This window comes from Carya illinoinensis, chromosome 16, assembly GCF_018687715.1.
Source record: "Carya illinoinensis cultivar Pawnee chromosome 16, C.illinoinensisPawnee_v1, whole genome shotgun sequence".
Classification (NCBI taxonomy): Eukaryota; Viridiplantae; Streptophyta; class Magnoliopsida; order Fagales; family Juglandaceae; genus Carya; species Carya illinoinensis.
Window position 1 is genome coordinate 1192888 of NC_056767.1, and position 24255 is coordinate 1217142.

At 37.7% G+C, this 24255-nt stretch overlaps 3 protein-coding genes across 5 annotated transcripts; 1 reads left to right on the top strand and 2 right to left on the bottom strand.

Annotated features, from left to right (window-relative positions):
- Positions 1–773: 773 nt before the first annotated feature.
- On the bottom strand, positions 774–7526 carry LOC122299496 (polypyrimidine tract-binding protein homolog 3). 2 transcript variants are annotated; one of them, XM_043109840.1, is made up of 15 exons: positions 7375–7526; positions 6691–6758; positions 6071–6142; positions 5890–5966; positions 5700–5781; positions 5053–5176; positions 4630–4694; positions 4397–4446; positions 4225–4266; positions 4067–4118; positions 3923–3977; positions 3814–3827; positions 3180–3287; positions 2958–3101; positions 774–1577 (listed from the first exon to the last, which is right to left on the bottom strand). In XM_043109840.1, exons 1-15 carry the CDS (start codon positions 7493–7495, stop codon positions 1188–1190), a joined length of 1464 nt encoding a protein of 487 aa, XP_042965774.1. In that variant the 5' UTR covers positions 7496–7526; the 3' UTR covers positions 774–1187. The 2 variants fall into 2 exon arrangements, with proteins under 2 accessions (XP_042965774.1, XP_042965775.1); XM_043109841.1 differs by lacking the exon at positions 7375–7526 and adding an exon at positions 7208–7333.
- A 2464-nt stretch (positions 7527–9990) lies between these two features.
- LOC122299476 (keratin, type I cytoskeletal 9-like) lies at positions 9991–20682 on the top strand. 2 transcript variants are annotated; one of them, XM_043109814.1, is made up of 9 exons: positions 9991–10218; positions 10325–10450; positions 11186–11266; positions 11394–11482; positions 11586–11660; positions 12404–12465; positions 12550–12609; positions 19303–19518; positions 20212–20682. In XM_043109814.1, exons 2-9 carry the CDS (start codon positions 10328–10330, stop codon positions 20310–20312), a joined length of 807 nt encoding a protein of 268 aa, XP_042965748.1. In that variant the 5' UTR covers positions 9991–10218; positions 10325–10327; the 3' UTR covers positions 20313–20682. The 2 variants fall into 2 exon arrangements, with proteins under 2 accessions (XP_042965748.1, XP_042965747.1); XM_043109813.1 differs by having other exon boundaries at positions 9991–10190.
- A 592-nt stretch (positions 20683–21274) lies between these two features.
- On the bottom strand, positions 21275–24135 carry LOC122299475 (60S ribosomal protein L3). Its single transcript, XM_043109812.1, has 6 exons — positions 24062–24135; positions 23363–23453; positions 23145–23255; positions 22376–22680; positions 21872–22281; positions 21275–21691 (listed from the first exon to the last, which is right to left on the bottom strand). Exons 2-6 carry the CDS (start codon positions 23445–23447, stop codon positions 21433–21435), a joined length of 1170 nt encoding a protein of 389 aa, XP_042965746.1. The 5' UTR covers positions 23448–23453; positions 24062–24135; the 3' UTR covers positions 21275–21432.
- Positions 24136–24255: the final 120 nt, after the last annotated feature.

Consider the following 24255-nt stretch of genomic DNA (forward strand, 5'->3'; position numbering starts at 1 on the left):
ATAAAAGTAATTTTACATTATAAAACACTACATCAAACCATTTTAACTTGTGAATGTACTTTTTGTAGAATCTCATAAGGTATTTCTCATTGAAGTTGTTGTGATGAGTTAATTCTTGATTCAAAGGACTCAATTTTAAGACACAAAAAAATGATGAAAGAGATCCCTGGTTAAAGCCCTTTGCTTCTCCTTCCAATTTCGGATACTTGTTTCCTGGACAGACTCTCATCATCTTCCATGTTCGTTTCTCCTCTTGGCGTGGCGAACCAAGCCCAAGCAGAACTTGCCACAGTTAAAGAAGTTGAACCGCAGGACTGCATTCAAGCTTAAACACTAGCCTTATTTGTTTTCACCGAAGTGGAGTAGAGGAGTGGATGAGCCATTAAGCATTGTAGAAAACCAACTTCTACAGAAATTCTCGTCTCAGGATAGTTTGGGTACTCCATAAACTACCACCCTTTCTCCTTACTCTCCCTTCGACATGTTTAAAAGCTTCATCAAGTGCATGCACATTCCAGTTCTCGTATTATTATAGGAAAATTTACTTCACCTTTTCCATTGCAGGAACCTACAGTGAACCATTCTCAAATCGAGAAAAGAGGAGAGAGAAGAGGAGGATGAAGGAGAAGGAGAAGAAGAAGAAGAATAAGGAAGGAGGAGAAGAGGAAAAACCATGTAATGGGAGAAGATGAGCAATGAACTTACCAATCTTTCCTGGAGAGAAGTGAGGTAAGGAGAGGAGGAAAAACTCTAAAACGTTTCTCAGAACTCAGTTGGCAGGGGAAAAAAATTGGGTGTCCATTAAGATACAACAGAGATGGCCCCATTAGCCTGAATTACAAGACATACCATACAACAAAGATACACGAGATCCCTCTTCCCTAAAAGTTAGTACTCTTCCCCCTTTCTTCCTACCTTTCAAAACTGTGCACATCTGCAGCCAGAAATCTACTCCCGCAAATAAAGAAACCTCAATAAGAATTGGTACAAGCACTAGAGATGAGACAGAGAGAGTTAAAAGCACTCAAACAGCAGATCCCACCAGTATAAAAGTAATCAAAAGCACATTTGTCAGAAAAGAGTGCAGAAGACCATCAGCTGCATAAAAGTATCCCACCCAAATTCAATCCTTACACCTTTTATGCTTTAAGAATCTTACCCTGGTTGTCCTTCTACAACAAGGCCTTTTATATAGACTGTAACTGGGAAAACGAAATCCGGATTATTGACCCAGCAAGTGAGGTAGCATGCTTGCACACAAGGGCTTCAGTAGCCTGCTCCTCAGTTTCAAACATAATGAGGGCCTGCTTCTTCCCATTCATCTCAAAAAGTTTATTGTTGGTGATGGTGCCATGTTCTTCTAAGTGGCTGATGATCTCCTCTTCAGTGATCTCCTGGGGGAGTGTTGACAGGTGGATCATTTTTGTTGGGGAGCAGCAGTAGCGGTAATTTTTAGCAGCATTACGGTTGAAGCGGTTGAGATTTGAGTTAACATACTCATGTGTCTCAGCACCTTGGGTTATGTTTGGATGCTTTGAGAAGTTGACCTCCAACCGCTTCCCAAATAGCATTGCTCCCTATATCTCAAAGTCAAAAGGCATTAGTGTCCATCTATAAGTAAAGCTGCTTAAAAGCAAGCGTAATATAAATAAACCCAGCAATTGAAGATAACTCACAGCAGAGAGTGAACTTTTGAATAAACTTATTTCCAATGTTTTCAAGAGATTTCTTCAAACAACAACAGTACTGTCTAGAACAATTAATACAGCCCAAGACACATAGTAGAAAGGGCAAATGAGAAACAATCAAGACCAGTATAAGAAAGCACCATTGCTTAGCGCAATATTGTGAAACAATGAGAGCCAAACAGATAAAAGGAAGGTTGTAAAATATATGGGCAGAAACATTGTGCGATCAACTCATTTGTTGTCAAAAGTTAATAGTTTCAAAACCTGAAAGTAGCATTCGAGTTTCTGAAACTCAATGGTTACAAATCAACTTTTGATGGATTGTTTGTCAGTATCGTGGAACAGTGTTCCAGAATTCTCTTCATAATAAAAGCAAAACAGTTACAGCTCAGTTTTAGCAAATCAAAATCCAAAAAAACCCAAAATGATAGAAAAATTATAATTGAAATGTAAGATGAGTGCACATTAAACGCAGGAGAAGTATACAATAAGTACTTACAGGCACAAACAATTAGTAAAAACTGCCAACTGAATCTACAACTCAAACAGTGGAACCAAGAAAGAGAACAGCTAGAAGTGATTTAAAATAAAGACAAAGGTATCAACCGTCTTCAGCACATAAGCTGGCCTTGCCTCCATAATCACACGAGCCTAGAAGAGAAAATTATATCCTTCAAACAAAGACGACTCACTTCGATATCCCTCCATAGATTCTGGTCTCTTCCAATCCAAATTTTGGGAATATGTGCAATGGTCTAGAAAAATAAATGAAAGTAACTTTTTCGCTTCATGTTTGTCATAGCCCATTGAAACTCCCCATCCCTCAAGTTGGATCTGTCTAGTTACCAAGGATAAGAAATCAACTATCCATTTCAAAAAATTTCAAATGGAGAAGGTTTTCAACTGGGACACACAATGCAAGTTTTATCCAGTAGCACAAACAAGCCCTTGTATCCTTACTATTTTATTCCAGAATTTGGAGAACCCATTCATTAATGTATATAGGAAAGTGTTCTCACTAAGCATGATATTATCAACTTTACCAGTAAGAAGGGAAAAAATTCTATAAAATTCCACTCAAACATCATATCGGTTAAACCATTAAACAAATCTCACAAGGTTGTACTGTAAAATCATTACGTGATTCACTAATCAGGTCTAATAAATTGACATGCAATTACAAGTCAATAACAAAAAGAATTAAATCTGCATAAACGACTGGATTAATGAAATAATTTAACACATATAGCTTGAAAAAAATAATCAAACCTTCAAAAAGTGTACTGCCAGTTCTGCCTGGAAACCATCACCCATCTGAATAAGTGCATGGTCTGGTTTATTGCGGAGAAGTTTAATTCTCACAATATTTCCGTATATGGAGAAGAGGTTAAAGAGCTTATCCTCATCTATTCTCTGAAACAAAGTAGAGTACATGAAGACAAGGGTCAAGCAAAAACTTTTAAGTTATAAGAGGGGAAAAGAATTTCTTACATCAGGATTCAGATTTGAGACAAGGACTGTACACCTGTCATTTGTCCCACTTATTCCAGGAGGCAAACCTCCTCCAAAGGCAGCTGCAATTGCTGCTGCATTGGCCATCTATATTGCAAAAGAAACAAACTCTTCATCATGTGCATGTTTGGAGTCAGATTAAGGCAAGAACTAAATAGACACAAGTGTGAACAAAAATGTTCAATCATGTGCATGTTTGCAATGTACACTAAAGATGAGGGGACTCATAAAGTTATAGAAGTTGGAACAATTGTCCGGATGAGGGTCAACCATCCAACAAAACCCATAAAACAAGAATCTTCTAGAAAGACCCAATGCTCCGAGACTATGCATATATTGCAATGAAGACTCAAACACCCACCCACCAACCCATCCACCCCATACACACTTTTTTTTTTTATAAGTCCCCATACACACTTGCTAACACAAAAAGGTTAAATAAAGAGAAAAAGATACCCTAACTACAAGTTTACAGAAAAATACTTGGAAGAAAAGGAGAATATTCAAGCCTGCATAAATCCCATATTATCCACCAAAAAGGTATAAATGACATCTTACAACTCTGAAATAATTATCTCACACAAGACTTCATAAGGGCTTGAGCAATACTGACCTGAGGAAATGCAACTGGAAGACCAGGAAAAAAACATGTATAAGTAAAATGTTTGAAGATAATGTAAAATTGACTTATTAAAACAATTTGCAACTGCCAAATTAAGCACCTCCCCGGCCAGAAGCTTGAAGGGCATACATGCCTCCTGCATCGCCATACCCTGGCTGCAGGACAAAAAGAATTACTTAGAATTGAAAGGTGGAGAATTGAGATTTATAAATATACATGGTATTGACATCAGAAGATAAAATACTTGTGGAGATCTGCCTTTCTGTTCTGTGGGAAGGTTTGGGTTTGTGAAATCCCTATGCAATGATGGAATAAGCAAATAAAAATTCAGCAACAATGAAGGAATAATGTCAATGAGATAATAGAGTGACTAAAGTCAGATTTCATATGCTACCAACCCACCTTGAACGCTCATTATTGAAGTTTACTTGTAACTCGTCAAGGCTGGTTTACAGAAAAGAATAGATGATTAATATAACGAACATAGATACACCCAAAGACACATGTAAATGGACACTTCACCGTGTGCAGCCAAATACATAGAAAAATATTGAAACTTCTAAATTAAACCTACTTTGAGAACTGAATGTCCAGCTGACAGCAACCATCATAAATATTACGCCCCTAAACATAACAACAAGAAGAGTTAAACCTCTTTTTGACAAACAATACCAGACAGTGCACATTCACAAGGCATCCAGTTCAAAGTTGTAATAAGAGTTTGTTGGGGCTAAAAAAAATGTTAGTAAGGACAATTTGTTACAGGGGTAGTTTGTTCATTTTATTTTAAATGTTGGTAAGAACTACCTGGAGTGCAGTTCTAGCTACAACAGCACTTTGACGTGATTGATACTGAATGAGGGCTTGAAAACCTACATCATTTGCAAACACAAGACAAAAACACCATTAGAAATCCATGCATATTTCCACCATAGTGACTATCCTCTTTTAGATTATTAGAAGGCATGTGAATAGGGATATAAAGGGACACCTATTACATTTCAAAATCTTAAAAGCTTTTCTCATCTATAAGGGATTTATAGGAAAGTCTGATGCCAATCATAAGCTATTAGTTGAAATATATTTCTTCCCACAACTCAACATGGACTCATCCAGCTAATCTCTGATAGTTGAAGCAAGATAATTTAATATGAGAGAGAGAGAGAGAGAGAGAGAGAGAGAGAGAGAGAGAGAGAGAGAGAGAGAGAGAGAGAACTAGAAGAAGCTGACCAGCTGACTTCTGAAAAGTTACAATCTTCTCCACAAATCCATGAGGAGAAAACACTTGATGGAGCACGTCCACTGTTATTGGATATAGCATGTGATGAATTGTAACTAGGAGAATTCGATTTGGCTGAGTATCCAGAAAGTTCCCAACAGCAGGACAGCATAGAACAAGAAGAGAATATATGAGGAATATAGATAGAAAAAGGGAACAGGGGAAATAACAATCTACCATGCAAAGTACAGATCACTTAAAAAACAATGAAGATGAAAAAGAAAAGGTAAATAAAAGAAAACAAAAGGAAAAAAAACAGCAAGAGTAATTGATTAAGCAATATCAAATGCAGTCAACATTCAAGAAACAGTTTCCTCATTATCATGGTGCTAAGAGGAGACAGAAAATTTTCCTTGATGTTTTTCTATAAATAATCAAGAATTTTATTGAATAACTCAAACGGCATAGCCCAAGTATAGAGGACGCATACAATAGAAACAGCCAAGAAATCAACATATTAAAATTTATTTTAGACAAGCCGGGATCAGTTAAAAGTTAATTTTACCAGAAACAGTTCCTTTATTCATATGCTTCTTCCATAGATATCGACAAGCCAAATGAATTAGACTTCTCAAATATCATTTAAGAATGTACCAACCTCATCTCCTCGTCCTTGAGTATTTTGATCCATTGTTGTTAGTTCCTGATGTGATGAAAATTGGATATAAACATTCCTCCCCCTTGAGCAAAACATCAAGAGAGATGTCTTATAAGGTGATATTGAAATTTAAAAATGTATTATCTTCCCACAAGATTTGCATAAACAAAAGCAAACAATTCATGTATACCTTATGCTTGGCTGAACATTGGCATAGAATTGCAGAGCATTGACTGCTGAAGGAATATCTTGCATTTGGATAAGAGCCTGCAAGCATAGAAGGCATAAAAATGTATCAGACCCGAGATTTGTCTCGAGTTAAACAAACAGGGGGGAAAAAAATGCCTCTTTCTTAGTGGCTAATTCAGAACCTGATTTTTTGCACGAAGCATCACAAGCTTAGTAATGACTCCAAATGGCTGGAATAGCTGAAGCAAGTCATTCTGGTAAATACATGACAAGATGTGTCAGAAGATGTATTGGATAGAAATAGGAGATAACATGAAGAAAAAAAATCTGATATAAAACTGGCAAAAGCAGGACATGTAATGCACTATAGATTTCTATTGCTTTTAGATAGTGCTTTTTTTCAAAGGTCATAAAAATATATAGGACAAAGATTATTTGTAGAAAAACTGTTCTTGGCACTTGAGTTTGCATTGTTTAAATGAAACCAAACAATAAATTCATAACCCTCCCTGCCGCCCCCCACTCATATCACAATTAAGAGATTGACTGCGAGAAGATGAGGTGATTCAATAAGTGAATCCTTTAAAAATTATGGATTTTGTATCATCTCAGATTTCAGTTGCTCGAAGCACAAGAAGGGATTATTGTAAATTTGAATTCTCATTTCAATTTAATGTCCTCCACTTCAATGAGAAATACTTCAAATGGTCTCAATTATTTACTTTTCCCCATATTCAATTATTAACCAACAATATAATCTAATATCAAAGAAGATAACCGGAAGAATAGACTGAGATCATACTTCAGATATCTCATGCCCCACATTGCGAACGTGAATGACCTTAGAAGGTTCTGTCATTGTGAACCAGCCTGTAACAAAAACTCAAACAACGTTACTTAACCATTTATTATAATTTAGGTGCACTATCACACCCAACATTCTTCTATTTCAAAATGAAATATATATATATATATATATATATATATAATTATTTGACTCTGCGGCCATGTATACAAATGTACTTTGTGGAGTTCAACGACAGCGCCAAGTGCAAACCACACTTAAAACCAGTGTTCAAGTGCCTTAAAAAACCCAAATTTTTTTAAAGTAAATATTGAAATTAATCTAGAATCTACATTGAACTGACGTCCTAAAATACAAGTAACATAGCAATACCCACATAAACTAAAAGAATTCTGCTTTTAAACAACGAGAGAGAAATAATAAGCAAGAAGCTGGACAACTACAGAGAGTGTCTGCTGGTCAAAACCCAAGATGGTCGCGAAGAAATCCCGTGAAAAAGAGAAAGAAATAAGACCTGAATCTCACAGAAGGAAAATCAAACACGGCCACTTATGGATTCCAAATTCGAAGTTCAAAGCTTTACTTTTTTTTCCTGAGCAATTTCTCCGCAACCAAGCGGATCTTACGTTCAAAGTGAAATAAATCAAACAAACAAATCGAAAAGTAGAGAGCTTGGCTTACCTGAGAACGAGAGCGATAGAGAGATGGGAGTGGGAGAAAGTGGACGAGGGATTACGAGAGCAGCAAAGATCCCCTGCTTCGCATATCGTACGGCTTTGTCTGCTCTTGCTTCCCCTCTCATATATGGTTTTTCCCTTCTTTTTTTTTTTTTCTTTTACATTAATATGTTTTTTTTTGGTAATAAAAAGTTAAAAACTCTATTCATTTTTTATGGTTTTGTGTGTGTACGTATATATATCTATTCATGTTTTATGGTTTTGTGTGTGTACGTATCTATATATAGTTAAATAATATTTGTAATTTTAAGATATAAAATTTATATATATTTATTTTAAGAAAAGTGAATAAATATAAAATTTATATAAAAATATCATTTTTAAATGATTAATTTATTTTTTTCAAAGTGAGTAAATAAGATTTGTATGTTTTAAAATTATATATACCATTATTTATATATATATACACACTTTTTTAACAAAAAAGATATAATATTTGACAAACAAAAAATTTTATATATAGTAACTTTTGTATATTCATTGTCCACTCTACTAATATGATTGGCTGTTTTATTTTTTTAACATAAAATAATTATTTTGACAAATCACATTAATAAAATGCGTAATAAAGATGCAAAAGCGACTGTTGTAGCAGAACTCTTTTCAATAAATTCTTAAAAAATAATCCCTAAAAATTATTCTTCTTGATTTCAAATTTTTTCAAAGAAGTCATGAAATGTATATATATATATATATAGAGAGAGAGAGAGAGAGAGAGAGAGAGAGAAGTTCAAGAATTTTCAAACAAGTGCATGTAACGAAACCAATTTGGTCATGACAATTAGTGGGATAGAGACACATATTGTCTAAAAGATTATGTAATTATTCATTTAGGGTTTCTTATAATTTTATGAGCTATTATTCATTTTTAGATTTTCTTAACGCTGTACAAAGTCCTACTTTAAGAAAAGGAAACAACATGGTTTTTGGGTGGCCAATGGTTTTATGGTTGATGTAAGTATTTGTACCCTTCATGCAATAAATTTCATTTATTTGGTAATTACTTGCTGCTGATGAATGATGAAGAGTATTGACAACTCATATTGGAATAAAATATTCGGTTTGCAAGTTGACGATCGATATGAAAAACCTATCTGTAATGAGAATTTTTTGTTCGATTTACAAATATTTGTATCTTCTTCACTTAAATGAATCTTGACCATACATTTATTTCATAAAATCCCATTAATGTATAACGAGTCTGCAACTTTGATTGACAAATTTCATCGATCAAAAGTTTGCAAATTCGACACTTCCTATTATAGAGCCCGGTCCTATTAAGAGTAAATTTACATTATTCAATAAAACTATAACATGCGTGCTTTTTAGAAAGTGAAAAATAGAATTTCATGTAGGGAATCAATTCTCGCACCTCTCTCTCTCTACCCCTCTCCTCAAGTTGAAGCTCACCTTCGAACTACCTCTCGAGAGATAAATTCATAGTGAGAGGAGGTGATTTCTCAAAAATCTTATGTTTAGTTGTTGGTGGTGGCAAACCAATATTGGTTTCTTATATGAATGGTGGTTAACTACCTAAAATGTTTCAAAGTTTTAAGAGAAACTTTGCAAAATGAACTACAAGCAAATTAATCACATGATTGCTCTTGCACAAGTCTCCCACAAAATTGAGTGGCTGTTGATGTGATTTCCTACTGACGAATCACACCAAGCTTATGGTTCATAACAAAACTCCAATTTTGGCAAAATTTAGATTTGGCTCTCTTCTATCTCAAACGACTTACAAAGCTTAACAAATCTCATATTTGGTAGGTTTGAGACAAGAGAGAGATTGAGAGATGTGGCTCGAAGAGAGAGAAAGGAGCACGTGAGGGAGGATTGTTTGAGTGGGGTCAATTCTATTTTCTTAGAAGGTGTAAATCCTTTTTTTACACCAAATACCGGTCTGAAGTTAATCTCTTCCTAATATGGTTAGATATAAGCTCATAAGCACTAGGAGCCCCTATTATTCCATACAATAACCTTAGAAAGTCAGTCTCTTGTTTTAAAAGTATCACATATTGTAGATTGTAGAATTATTCGATAATTATCCCATTGTATAAACTTGATATAAAAAATAATAATAATACTAAATATAATATTAGAGTAAACAAGTTTCTGTATTTATTTTTTAAAAAGGTGAGGTTTATTATTTTTATATCTCAAATTTATCAACTTTTTTTAAAAGAATTATACAAAACTTATGCTATGATTGTAAATTTTATTTTTTTGTAAAAAAAGAAAAATATATATTCATTTTTTTTTTTATAATTATTCGTACAATACTCATGAGAGTCATGTCTGTTTCGTTATTTAATAATTATTATATACTAATTAGTAAATTGTTATTTTGAAAAAATAAAAAAATATTAATATCGATAGATAATAAAATTTATTATAGATAGCATAATTATTCTGATTAATATCTCAGATGTCTTTGAAAACAAAACAAAATAATAAATGGAATTGCCTCATCAGGGGCCGACAACGTAGAAAGTACAGGCATGTCCCCAGCCACGTCATCAGCCAAATCTCTCAAGAGGCAGTTTAACACGGACGTCTCCTTCACTCTCTCACTCCTCTGTCTACAATATCTGTAGCCGCTAGGGTTTCATAACTCCTTATAATAAAGAGAAGGCACTGTGCAGTGAGCTCCACGCGAGCACAAATTCAATTCAGATCAAGGGCCCCTCTCTCTCTCTCTCGCTTCGTCGAGCGGGTTTCTCGATTTCGGATACACTTTATTCGCTGAACAACTTCACGGTATCTCAAAACCTAATCCTAACCTAAGGTTTTGTTCTTTGGTGGTGCTTTTTTTTTCGGTTTTCTGTTTTTCTTTGGATCTGCGTTTGGTTGTACAAAACTGAGGATATTGTGAATTTTTTTGTGGTTTATAGCGAATGGATCGGTACCAGAGGGTGGAGAAGCCGAGGCCGGAGACGCCGATTAACGAGAATGAGATTCGCATCACCACTCAGGGTAGGATGAGGAACTACATTACCTATGCCACCACTCTGCTCCAGGTTCTAACACAATCCCCTCTATTCCTCTTTAAATGTAAGTTTTGTTCGTTTATCATTATGCATACAGTTATGCTTACGTGATACGGGTGGGCATTATAACATTTGTATGTTTATCGATGTGTGCTTATTATTTTGGCGTGTTTTCACGTCTATTCTTATTACATATCAGATGCATTTTGTGATTATGTTGTTTTATTTTCTGAATCAAACTGGTCATGTTAGCTTCGTGTTCGTGTTTATTGGCATTACCTGGAAAAGAAAGTTCTGTTTCATTAAAGATTTGTTGATCATACCATCTATGCATTCCACAGTTGTAACTAGTTTGTTAAAAAAAAAAAAAAAAGACTGTTTCCAAATTAAAATTATTTTTCTCTCACCCTAGGTCTAAGGGGTTGGCTCAATTGGTGAAGGCCTTGGGCTTGGGGCTTTGCTCCCCCCAGGTCTAAGGTTCAAATTCCCTTGGCTGCGAACAATCTCTAGGGGCCATTGGACTAAGGGATTTTTCCCTTAAATTATGCGAGGTGCACTTGCGGGAAACTCATTGCCAAGGGCCTGTGCACCCTCGGGATTAGTCGGAATTCTTTTCCTGGACACACCCGGTGCCAATTAAAAGAAAAATTATTTTTTTTCTCTGTTTCCATATTAAAATTATTTTTTTCTCTCGCCTTTATAGTAGTTATGTTCATGCTTTAACTTCTTTATCTTACCCTCTGTCCTGCTCCATTTCTTATTTAGGAGAAAGGATCCAATGAAATTGCTCTTAAAGCCATGGGCAGAGCTATAAACAAGACTGTGATGATTGCTGAATTGATTAAGGTAATTCACTAGTATAAATCTCTTCCCCTGTTTAATTTGTTTAATAGTTTTATCCTTATACATGTTTCTGTACGTGTCTGCTTGCAATGTGTTTTATGAACCAGCTAGAATTTGTTTTATTTTCCAGAGAAGGATTGTTGGCCTTCATCAGAACACATCAATTGGTTCTACGGATATAACTGACACGTGGGAGCCACTAGAAGAGGGACTTCTTCCGTAAGAGAATAAAATGCTCTCCTGTCTATGATTAATTTTATTCCTTATCAGGAAAAAATCATTTTGATCCCTATTGAGATGTTTTTTTTCCTCATCGATGCAGCCTGGAAACTACCCGCCATGTATCAGTTATAACGATTACTTTGTCCAAGAAGGAACTAGATACATCCTCCACGGGGTATCTCTCTTTTTCTTTTGTCAGATAGATGGACAGCTGTTGTTCTTTGGTTCATAGTTTTTATGGGAATATATGTGGTTGCTGTGTATCCATTTCCTTGTTAAAAATAATGATTAATTGGACTATCTCCAGGTTGTGGAATGAATATAAACTTCCATGTATTTTCAGCATGGTTATGACTTTTGAGTTGTAAATATTTATAATATATATTTTCTCTTTAAAAAATATTTTTATCATATATTTTATGGTGGATATTACAACCATTTTTTTTTCCACAGATATCTTCTCATTCTTTTTCTGATATTCTTTCTTGTGTGTTCTTTGTGTATATACTTGTCCAACAGTGCTATATATGTTATGAAAAATAGAAAATTATGGACACACTTCCGTTTATTAATCATCTTGTCATCATTCATGCTTTCATGGGTTTTTCAAGTGGCAACATATGGGACTTTAAAAAAAGGTTGATCATCTGAACATGACGTAGTATGAGCTTTAATATTTATTGCTCAACCCTAGTCTGCCATCTGTGTGTGTGTGTGTGTACACGCACCAGAGTGTGTCTCTGTTTTTATATTTTGTTTGGTTGATATTCATACTCAACATTATGCTATTTAGGAGAGTAACTGAACTATGTAGGATTTTGTTTTGGTGTATTCATCTCCTTTTCCCTTCAAGTTGTCATAAAAATGTACTTGTAAAAAGAAGAAAAAGTTCTCATAAAAATGTGTTCTACCTTGCAGGTACCAACAGCCTATTCCGGCTGATCAAGTGAAGCCCTGGACTGAATATGATTATGAAGGAGGTAAAGTAGTAACTATTTTTTGGTATATCTATCCTTCTCAAAAATAATTAATGAATATTAATTAATTTGTTCTTGTGAAATTAGAGGGCTCTCCTAGCATGCGTGGTAGAGGACGTGGTGGTCGAGGAAGGGGCAGAGGAAGAGGTAAATATTTCACTTTGTAACAATGCTTGAATACAATATTTTATTTTCCTTTTTCTTTGTTAGTATTATTTTGAACTTGAATTTTAGCTGGTTGTAGGGACTTTCTAGTTTGAGTTCTGAGTCCTCCTTAAGCACTTTTTATCATGTCAACCTTGCATGTGAGTGGTAGTGGATGATTAGGAGAGATTTTAGTGGCAGGGTAATTGTTGATTTTTATTCTGATTTAGTGTCAGCCATTTTGTTTTTCTGGACTGCTTTTATCATCACTATGCGATATGAGTAGTCTTCAAATCAAGTTGGATTTATGGTGGAATATAGCGGTACGTGATATTCTTATTCCTACTGGGTTAATTTTTCTGACTTTTCTCTCCGTACACTTTCTCCTAGTGATGGTTAGCTTTCTTTTAGTCCTTTAGTTTGGGTAGCTAACGACGGTTCTCACGGCGGCGTTTACTGGGTTATACTGATACAATATGCAGTGGGTTAAGGAGTTAGTTATAGACTCAAAATGCTTCACTCTTGAAAAGGAAGGGGGTAGGGTGGTTATCACTGAAAAAACATGGAAGATGGTGGCAAAGATAAGCCTGGGCCCTTCAGTAGTGCAGTGGTTGGCTAAGGCAATGGAGGTCTGCTCATTGGCAGAACAAAAGGAGTTCTACACCACAAAAAGGGAAGGCAGTAGCAGCTTCATAGTTCAACGGTGCTCAAACTCGAGAGGGCGTTATTTGGCAGTGGCAGAATATGGAGGTGGAGGGAGGAGGAATTTCATTTTTGTACCTGAGGAAGAAGGAAATGGATGGAATAAGATGGGGGAAGCGTTATGGGACCTCTCCGATGAAAAGAGAAAAGTACACAGCGATAACAATCGGAAAAGGATGATGATCAAGGCACAGCCACAAAATTTGTCTTACAGGGAGGCTCTGATGGTGGAACAGCCACGGGCACAACGGAATGAAAATGAAGGCAGGCTAGTACAATTGGGTAAGGCAAAGGGTAAGGCCCCTGTCAGAGAGACGTGCATTGTACAGAGTGAGGTAGGTAGAGTGTCAGACGGGGAGACGTTGAAAATGCTATGGGAAGCTAAGTCGCAGATGGAAGATCTGCGTATCACTATAGAATTATTAATAGAAAAGGAAATGGGGCAGGATTATAAGGGGCCGGGTGTGGGCCTGGAAGGGGGGGCGAATCTGGCCCAGAAGGCTTTTAATCTTGACATAAGTGGGCTGGCGGTAAAAGGCCCAACCAAGAGGCTAAATGACCCGGCCTCAGGCCACGGGCCACCAATAACGAAAAGCTGGAGGATCCGTAACCCGAGACCCGATCCAGCTACGTCGGGAGCAGAGGTTACGCGACCCGATTCTTCTACGTCGGGAGCAGAGAAAGCGAGACCCGATCCTTCTACCCATGCGCAGGCCGAATTAACGACGGCGAAACTTGCGCCGGTACCACAGACAGCGCCGGCGAAGAGGGTGGAGCAGATCCTGCCGTCACGGATGGAGGAAAAAGAGGAGTTCCAGCCCCCGGTGGCACTTTTCCCGGAGTTCTTTGCACAGAACTCACCGATAATTCGCATGGTGAAGCTTATTGATCAGTCGGAGGCTCATGGTGCAGAGGATGACCATTTAGAACTATTTTCTGAGTACGGGACGGAAAGGGATCAGGAGACAGTGGAGGAAAATGATGATATTCAACTCCCGAGAGCATTCCCACCTACGGGTTGTGGACAGAACTCAGATGATAGAGTAGTCTCATTCGTGGGTAACCAAACTAATGAAATAAGTATGGTTCCTGATTCTCAAGAGATATATCAGCCGAATGCCATGAGGGAGATCATTGGTATTACAGCTGAACTCATATCAGATGGTGTGGAGGCAGTGAACACTATGGTGGAATGGGAAGGTCGTAATCAGGGTGTAGGGCAGGGGGACAAGAATCCGATTCCTCTAGACTATCTATTACCAAATGAGTGTGAGATTTCAGATTGGGTTTTCAACAAGGTGAAAGATATTCAGCATATAGTGGGTATGAAGTGTGTGGGCTATGAAGAACAATTTCTGGCTCTCCTTACGGCCATTGAGGCAGGTCACTCGGATTCTAAGAATAAAGGAGACAAGAAACGAAGGGAGCTTAAGAGATTGGATTGGTCAATGAATGAGGGTAGTTCAAGCCGAGATAGGACCAAAGGGAAGGGTACGTTTGTTTCGTTATGAAGCCAAAAATAGTGTCTTGGAATGTTCGGGGGCTAAATGAGTATAATAAGCGCTCGCGAATAAAAAACTTATTACGGGAATGGCGGGCGGATATTGTGTGTCTACAAGAAACCAAATTGAAACTGGTGACCAGAAAAATAGTGAGAAGTGTGTGGCATTGCCCTTATGTAGATTGGGTCTATTTGGCGTCGAATGGGGCTTCGGGGGGTATCCTTGTGATGTGGGACAAAAGGGTGGTGATGAAAATAGAGGAGTTTATAGGGGAATACATGGTGGCTGTTTCTTTAAAGATGGTGGAGGATAACTTCTTATGGGCTTTTGCAGGAATCTATGGACCGAATGATGACAACATCAGACACCATCTATGGGAGGAACTTGCGGGGGTTCACAGCTGGTGGGACCTTCCGTGGTGTATAGGAGGGGATTTTAACATCATAAGGTTCCCCAGTGAGAGATCAGGTGACAGTCGTCTACGGCCAGCAATGACAGAGTTTTCAGATTGTATTTTTGATTTGAACTTGGTGGATCTACCACTCATTGGTGGCCCTTTTACTTGGTCCAATAGCCAGACGTGGTCACGGTTGGACAGATTCTTAATATCGCCAGAGTGGGAATGTCAATATCCAGAGGTTAGTCAGAGGAGATTGCCGCGTATATGCTCAGATCACTTTCCAATTTTACTGGATGGAGGAGGCATTCAAAGTAGGAGGCGGTACTTCAAGTTTGAAAACATGTGGCTTAAAAGTGAGGGCTTTGTGGAAAGGGTAAGACAATGGTGGTCTTCTTACCAGTTTAATGGTACTCCTTCTTATATTCTTGCAGGCAAACTAAAGGCTTTAAAGGAAGATTTAAAGCTCTGGAATTCTCAATCTTTTGGTGATTTAGGGGAGCAAAAGAAAAACATGATGGAGGAGTTACAAGTTCTTGAAAGGATCAATGAAGGTAGATCTCTCACCACAGAGGAAAGATCAAGAAAGGCAGAATTGAACTCAGAGCTGGAAAGAGTTTTATCACTTGAAGAGATATCTTGGCGACAGAAATCAAGAGCTTTGTGGCTGAAAGAAGGGGACCGAAGTACAAAATTCTTCCATAGAGTGGCAAACTCTCATAGGAGGAATAACACCATTGAGATGCTGAATATCAATGGTAGAGAGTGCAATGAGGCACCGGTGATACGGGAACATGTGCTGAATTTTTTCGAACAGCTATTTACAGAAAGAGAGGGTTGGAGGCCAAAAGTGGATGGACTGATATTTGATTCCATTGAGCCACAGACAGCGGTATGGTTGGAAAGAGAGTTTGAGGAAGAGGAGATATATGAAGTGATCAGACGTATGGGGCAAGACAAAGCACCAGGACCAGATGGCTTTTCGATGGGGTTCTTCCAAACTTGTTGGGAGGTGATAAAAGAGGATTTATTGAAGGTGTTTCAAGAACTATTCTCGTCCGGGAAATTCTTGAAAAGCTTAAATACGACTTTTATCGCTTTAATTCCAAAGAAGTCCGAGGTTGCGGAAGTGAAGGACTTTAGGCCCGTTAGTCTCATTAACGGGGTCTATAAAATTATCTCTAAGGTGCTAGCCAACAGGTTGGGGGCGGCCATTGGTAAGATAATCTCAAAGCCACAAAATGCTTTTGTTAGGGGTCGTCAAATACTGGATTCGGTATTAATAGCCAATGAGTGCTTGGATAGTAGACTAAAATCTGGTATTGCAGGGATTATTTGTAAGTTAGACATGGAAAAAGCATATGACTATGTAAATTGGGACTTCATGATTTACCTACTGGAGAGGTGTGGCTTTGGGGAAAAATGGTGTAGGTGGATCAAATGGTGCATTTCAACAGCAAAATTTTCAGTTCTGATTAATGGCAGTCCAGAAGGATTCTTTAACAGCTCGAGAGGCTTAAGACAAGGGGATCCATTGTCCCCACTCCTCTTTGTTATCATCATGGAGGCCCTGAGTAGAATGTTAACGGCACTTGTTACCAATGGTATGCTGGCTGGATTTTCAGTGGGTGATTTGAATAGGGGCTTTATCTCGATCTCTCACTTACTTTTTGCAGATGACACTCTAATTTTCTGTGAGGCTGAGCAAGAACAACTGAGGACACTAAAAGTGCTACTGTTATGTTTTGAAGCAGCATCGGGTTTGAGAGTGAATTTTGATAAATCAGAACTAGTTCCAGTTGGGAATGTTAGTAGAACTCGTCAGTTGGCTAGCACACTGGGGTGTAAGGTAGCCACCTTTCCTATGACATATTTGGGTTTACCGTTGGGGGCGGCTTCACGAGCAATAGCGATCTGGGATACAGTTATCGAGAAAATAGAAAGAAGATTAGCTGGTTGGAAGAGATTGTACTTGTCGAAAGGAGGCCGAGTGACCTTGATAAAGAGTACTCTCTCTAACTTACCCACTTATTTTCTGTCTTTATTCCCAATTCCAGCTTCTGTGGCGGCAAGGATCGAAAAATTGTACCGTGATTTCCTTTGGAGTGGTTTGGGGGATGAATTCAAGTTTCACCTAATCAGTTGGGATAAGGTGTGCAGACCAATTGCTTCAGGTGGATTAGGGATAAAGAACTTGCGAACCTTTAATCGGGCACTCCTAGGGAAATGGTTATGGAGATATAATATGGAGCCGGAAGCTTTATGGAAATTAGTAGTGGATAGAAAACATGGCAGTTTATGGGGGGGATGGTGTACTAGAGAGGGGCATGGAGCGTATGGAGTGGGGATCTGGAAGCAAATAAGAAGAGGGTGGGGGACGTTTGTCAATCATACTAAACTCTTGATGGGGGAAGGCACACGTATAAGATTTTGGACGGACATTTGGTGTGGGGAGGAGGCACTGAAGGATTCTTTTCCATCGGTATACCAAGTGGCTTGCGATCAAGAAGCTTCGGTGGCGGACCTAGTGGTTCGCGCAGGGGATCAAGTCGTTTGGAATGTCACTTTCTGTAGAGCAGCACATGATTGGGAACTAAACACTTTCGCGGAGTTCTTTAACCTCTTGTATTCTATGGAGCCGAATGGTTTGCAAGAAGATAAGCTATGGTGGAAACCTACGGGTAAAGGTACTTTCTCGGTTCGCTTTTATTATAAGGCTCTTACAGTTATACCAAACTCTCAGTTTCCATGGAGAAGATTGTGGAGGAATAAGGCGCCTCCCAAATCACTCTTCTTCATGTGGACAGCAGCTCTGGGTAAGATATTGACTACCGATAACTTGAGAAAGCGTCGGATAATCATTATTGATTGGTGCTGTATGTGTAAGAAAGATGGTGAGTCAGTGAACCATCTCCTGCTACATTGTGAGACAACTAGAGTATTGTGGTGTGAAGTTTTCAGCCGAGTAGGACTAAATTGGGTGATGCCGAAGTCAGTGGTGGATTTATTAGCTAGCTGGGCGATGCCGGGAGGCGATCCACAAATCAAAGCTGTGTGGAAGATGGTACCGATCTGTATTATGTGGTGCATTTGGCAAGAGCGTAATGAACGAACTTTCGAAGATAAGGAGCGGACTATGGAGGAGATCCGTATCTTATTTTTCAGTACTTTATTCTTGTGGTCTCTAGCTATAGACTTCAATGGACAAAATGTACATGACTTTCTAGTGACTACTATAGCCACCTAGATAGGTCTTATCTCTTGTATACCATCTTGTGTACTTGGGCTATGCCTATTATTATTAATAAGATTGTGTTTACTTATCAAAAAAAAATTTATGGTGGAAGCATTATTATTTTTTTACGAGTATGTTGAAAGCATTTTTTAGCTTTTGGAATTGAAAGCCGTGTTGCATATGCTTTGGGCTCAATGTTGGAGTAAGACTGTATTGAGGCTTTGGGACCTTGTGCCACTAACATGTTACTGAGGTAGTAACCCCTGTTAGTCATCCTGTGTGATTTCATGCTGTGCTGATAGTTTTTAAGTTGTAGGACCCATTCTTATATCATGGATTTGAGGTCCTCAGTCAAAATGTTGTAAGGGTTGTTTGGTACCGTGCAATACTGATCCAATAGTGGTCAGATTCAATGGAATTGAAATCAAGTACGTCTATATTTCTTTTGGAATCATATGAATATATTATGTATCGACATGGATCTTTCAGTACCACTGGGTAGAAAATTCTTTTTTGATAATTTCGTAATTTTTTTGGAAAACAAAGAGAGGGGTAGCTGAAGTACACAGGCTTGGTACGATTGTCATTCTAAAACAGAAAAAAATGTTAAGAATCCCAAAAATCCAAAGAATGCCATGCATGCATACATGCCATCATAGACATTCAATTAAATGACTCTCATGACTCTTCATGTGTAGTTGTGTGTTGAAGCAGATAATGACTTCGCGATTGGCTCTATTTTATGGTTTTTTTTTTATCCCTTCGTGCTGGAGTTTTTTCTTCTTGGAATTGTAAGACTTGCATCATACTCGTATCATTTTCTGATTGTGTGAGGCAACACGTGATTTTTTTATGTACAGGGAGTTACAACAATGGAGTTGTGGAGTACAATGGAGATGATGGCTTGGATGGTGGGAGAGGTTATGGAGGCAGAGGTCGGGGTCATGGAAGAAGCCGTGGCTACCGTGGGCGTGGAAGGGGGTATGGTGGTGGGAGTATGCAGCAGGAATTCGGTGGTTATAATAATAACTTTGGGAATAACTATGGGGGAGGGATGACTCCTGCACAAGGCCGTGGTAAGTTTTTTTTTTACTAGTTTTCATTATTTATTGAAGTTATTGAATACCAATTGAGTAAAATATTGGTTTTCAAAGATTTATTGCTTCTCAAGTGCCACAGGTGTTGACCTTTGCATGAAAAAGCCCTTTTGTACATATCTAATGCCTTTCCATGTTTTGAGGCTTTCTTTACCTTGGTACCAGATGGGTCGGTGCGTAATGTTTGTAAGTTATATCTGTAATAAGTCGAGTAGGTTTGACATGATTAGCTTTTATAATATAGGAAAATAGAGTCCCCCCCAAGCTACAACCTAATTTGCAGCGACCCCCAACTATAAACTTCACAATCACCCTCAACTTTCAATTTGGCAATCTCCAAATGACCAAAATTAAAAAGTTGACATAAACATGCCTTATAAAAATCAAATATTCAAAAAGTTAGAAAGAAAGAAAGAAAGAAAAAAAAAACAGATGCAGTGTACAAATGAATAAAATAAAAAGAAATATATAGGAAAAGTAAAAGAACATAAAAATTGAAAAATTAATCTTTTAAGACAAAATCTGGAAGGATATAGGAAAGGATTTTAGAGGTCTTGTAGCTTGTGGTTATTATTTTGTTTTCATTCATTTTCCTGTGTATGAGTTCTCATTATTTTACTCATGGAATTCAGATTCATTTTTCTAAAAATCAAATGGTTTTGAGTATTGCAGGACGCGGGCGTGGACGTGGCAGGGGCAGGGGCAGGGGCCGTGGTCGTGGTCGGGGTTTCAGATCAGATGGTCCAGTCCAGGCACAGCTGTCTGAGCCCTAGACACGGTATAAAATCCGGTTTAGGTTGCTGAAAGTTCTGGATGCCTGCTCTACCGATTTCATATCCATGGGGTAAAAAGAAAAAGGAAAAAAAAAAGGGATTTAACTAATTAATATCTAGGCATGTTTAGCCACAGCCAGCTGCCTCATGTTTGGTAGGCATGTTTTTGTAGTTTGAAATAGGATCAAAGCCATAGGGTTTGATAAAACCGTAAGTTAGGCTAATTATTATTTAATTGCTGACAGAACTTTTGCAATAGTTTTTACACCTTAATGGTTTAGATAATAATAGGGCAGTGCATTATTTAATTTCTCATCATTACATTTCTTTGTTTCCTTGAAATGGACTTTCTTAGTGTATTGCTTTCTAATTTGGTGTTTTGAGCCTTGGAGCTATGTTCCTTTTATCTGGATCCAGCGTTTTCATGCCTAGTAGGACCACTGGATGCTTTAGATTCATCATAGCACACGATAAATGACATTCAATATACAAAGTTGTGAACTAATGTTTGATGCAATATATAACAATACTTGAATGAATTTTTATGGTTTTACTTTAGGGATATGATTTGAAGCACTCGTACCTAAGCTGGTCCAGACTTTCTCGATAGAAAAATGATACATTTTGGACACTATTATTTGTATCTTTCATGTTTACATAATTGTTCATATCTATACTTTTTCTGGTTATATCGGGTAAACTTATTACCCTTATTTATATCCATTAACAGAGAAAGATAAATGGGTGTAACCATACTCATACCGATTTATCATAAAAATAAGGGTAAATTGTTCAAAATACCAATGCAAAGGAAACTGTCCATCGTGTGACCCATAAGTCCGGTGATTTTCTCAAAAGAAAAAAAATATTTCCTTTCATAAACATCCCAATTCTCACTTCAGTTGAGTAGAGACAATGGGAGCCTCTAATTAAGAGCAAAACCAGAAAAGAAAACCGAGATATTGTCGTAATATGTTTCCCAATCATCAAATCAAAACTCCGACAAAATACATCATTCTCGTCAAAACAAAACTCTGACAAAATACCGTTCAAAATCCTCACGTCAAACCAAATGAATAAGAAGCAAAATGTAACGACAACAGAATAACCAGTTGGCAAATTAAGCCTTGACCCGTCCATAGAACTTCTGTTTCTCTTGTGTTGTCTGGAAGCGGCCATGCCCAAACTTTGAGGAGGAGTCAATGAATTTGAGCTTGATCTCCTCAAGAGCAAGTCGCGATGTCTGCTTGAGCAGAGACTGGCGAAGTGTAACAACCCTCTTCTTAGGTCCAACACAGCATCCCTTGATCATAATATAATCATCCTTCACTATACCATAGTGAGGGAAGCCACCCATTGGAGTAATGTCCTTCTCAGTCCTAATCCATCAAAGCACAGCCCGTAAGTAGAAAAATTGAAATTGGAATTCGGCCTAGCCTACCATACTATCAAATAGCAGTTGATTTTAAAGGCTAAAATGTTCTCACCACAAGCACCAGAACATGGCACAACAATCTTTTTACTTTCTGAAGAATTTCCAAGTAAATTAAGCAACTAACCTGTCAAACTCAGTGACAGCAGTATGTGACTCCAGCCCAGCCTTGCCAAGTTTGTAGATCTTCTTGTTCATTTCGGTGCGGTGGTGGTAACCATTTTGTCCAGCCCTAGCAACTGTGAATGATACTCTGGCAGGATGCCAGGCACCAATACATGCGACCTTCCTTAGACCCCTGTGAGTCTTACGGGGAAGGCGGGTGACACCCCATCGAGTAACAACACCTTCATAACCTTTACCCTTGGTCACACCAATGATATCAATCATCTCATCCTTCTGGAAAACAGCATCCACAGGGATTTGCTTCTCAAAGAAGTTGTATGCATAGTCCACTTTTTGAGCCACGGTTCCCCCGTTGACCTGGATCTCCATCAGGTGTGCTTTCTTCTGCTTTAATCCCTTCATTTTCCTAATCTGGGGCAGATAACGCAGAAACACTCGTTCAGGAACCATGATATAGATACAAATATTTACAATACTTGCAATTTGATCAATCAGGAGTTGCTACCTGGGTGTGAGCCAAAACTCGAATAACAGTTGCATATTTTTTCATTTTCTCCAGCTGCACTTGGATATTTTTCTTCCCTTCTTCAGATTCATATTGCTTTGAATATTTTGTAAAAGCCTTCTTCTTGGACTTGCACCAATTCTTGTAGAACCTCCTCTTCACCTCCTCACTTAAATGCTGAGCCCAAACAGTGTTCAATGTGCGAAGGCCACGTGGTGTCCTCACATAGCCCACAACACCAACAACAACCATTGGAGGAGTCTCAACAACGGTAACAGCTTCACACGTCTCCTTCTTGTGAAGTTCTAAAAAAATAAATAAACAATATCAGATCAAGAACCCAAACAAAAGTTGCAATCCACAAAAACTTCATGGCAAAGGCATCAAATAAGAAAATAATAATAACAATAATTTCTCATCTATTACAAGAAAAAATTGATAACAATATCATTGTAAAACAAAGAGTTACAAAGTTGTACAAGAAAAAATCTCAATATACATCGAAACCTCAATAAAATATACAGGCAAAAATAATTGAAACCAAAATATGAATACTTTGGGTTATCTAATTACCACAAACTCTTAAAACTATGGCATCACATAAAGCAATAATCTGTTCTTGTTCTTCCCTTTGCCCCTTTTATTAAATATAAACCAAAGGTTATGAATTCAAGATATCTTTAAATCAATCAGTATATAAAACCAAAAAATGTTTCATTAATTTAGCAGTGTGATGCTTAGAATACAAATGGCTAAGAAAATAACTCACTTGATCCAGGTTTTTCGACCTCCCTGACAATGTGGGTCATCCCAGCCTTGTAGCCCAAAAAGGCAGTAAGCCTGCAAGGCTTGTTTGGGTCGTCCTTAGGAAAAGCCTTCACTGAAAAGGTCCAAAGTCACCAATAATCATTATATTAAAAAAACATAACTTGCAAATCGAAACAAACTTTTTTCTTTTCAGGAACCACTGCATAATTAATTAAATACCCTTTCCCCTGTGACGAGCAGCTCGCTTCCTTGGAAGAAATCCAAGGGATCCATGCCTAGGGTGCTCAAACTTCCTGTGAGACATTCTCCCCTAAATCAAAGCAAACATCAAGCCATAATCACTAATCAAAGTAAATTCCTGAACTCGCACAAAAATTCGGTGAAAAATCATGAATTCAGACTGGCAGGTTTCATTTTAGCTACTGTTCAATGGCATGCATTTCCTTGTTGCATGTGCTAGCTATGATAGATAGACCAGAAAATTCCAAGATAACACAAAACTAATGTAACTCTATGAAAAGTATCTGACAAGAAGCATTCTGAACAATATATAGGCTCTAAAAAAATTTATCTAGAAATCAATTTAACAGAAGAAGCTAACATATCAAACACAATATATTTGTCAGATTAAGTACATTGTAACGCTGAAAACATCAACAGTAAGCGCTAGCAACAGATAAATACATATAACATCAGCCGAGGGCTAAAGCTCGAACGATAATACAAATCTAATACGCGGATTGAGAAAATGATAACCACAACACTGCTTAGTTACTGGTGAAATCAACGTTAAAGAAGCACAAGGGATAAATTCTGAATCTAAAATAAGATTCATTTTCTTTTCCATTCCTCCAGTTTCTCAGCAACCAAACCAAAAGGGAGAGAGTTGTAGAGAAGAGCAAGAGAGAGAGAGAGGACCTCAGCCTAGGCCTACAGCGACTGCAGTCTGCACTTGCAAAAGAAAATGCAAAAAACCCTAGCTTGTGTTTATATAATAATTCAATTTACAAAAATGACCCCACAGCTCTCTTTAATAATCATAAAGAAGCCCAGTTCTAAATCCCAAACATTTCAAACGTGGGCCAATCTAATTAAACGCGGTCCATATTCGT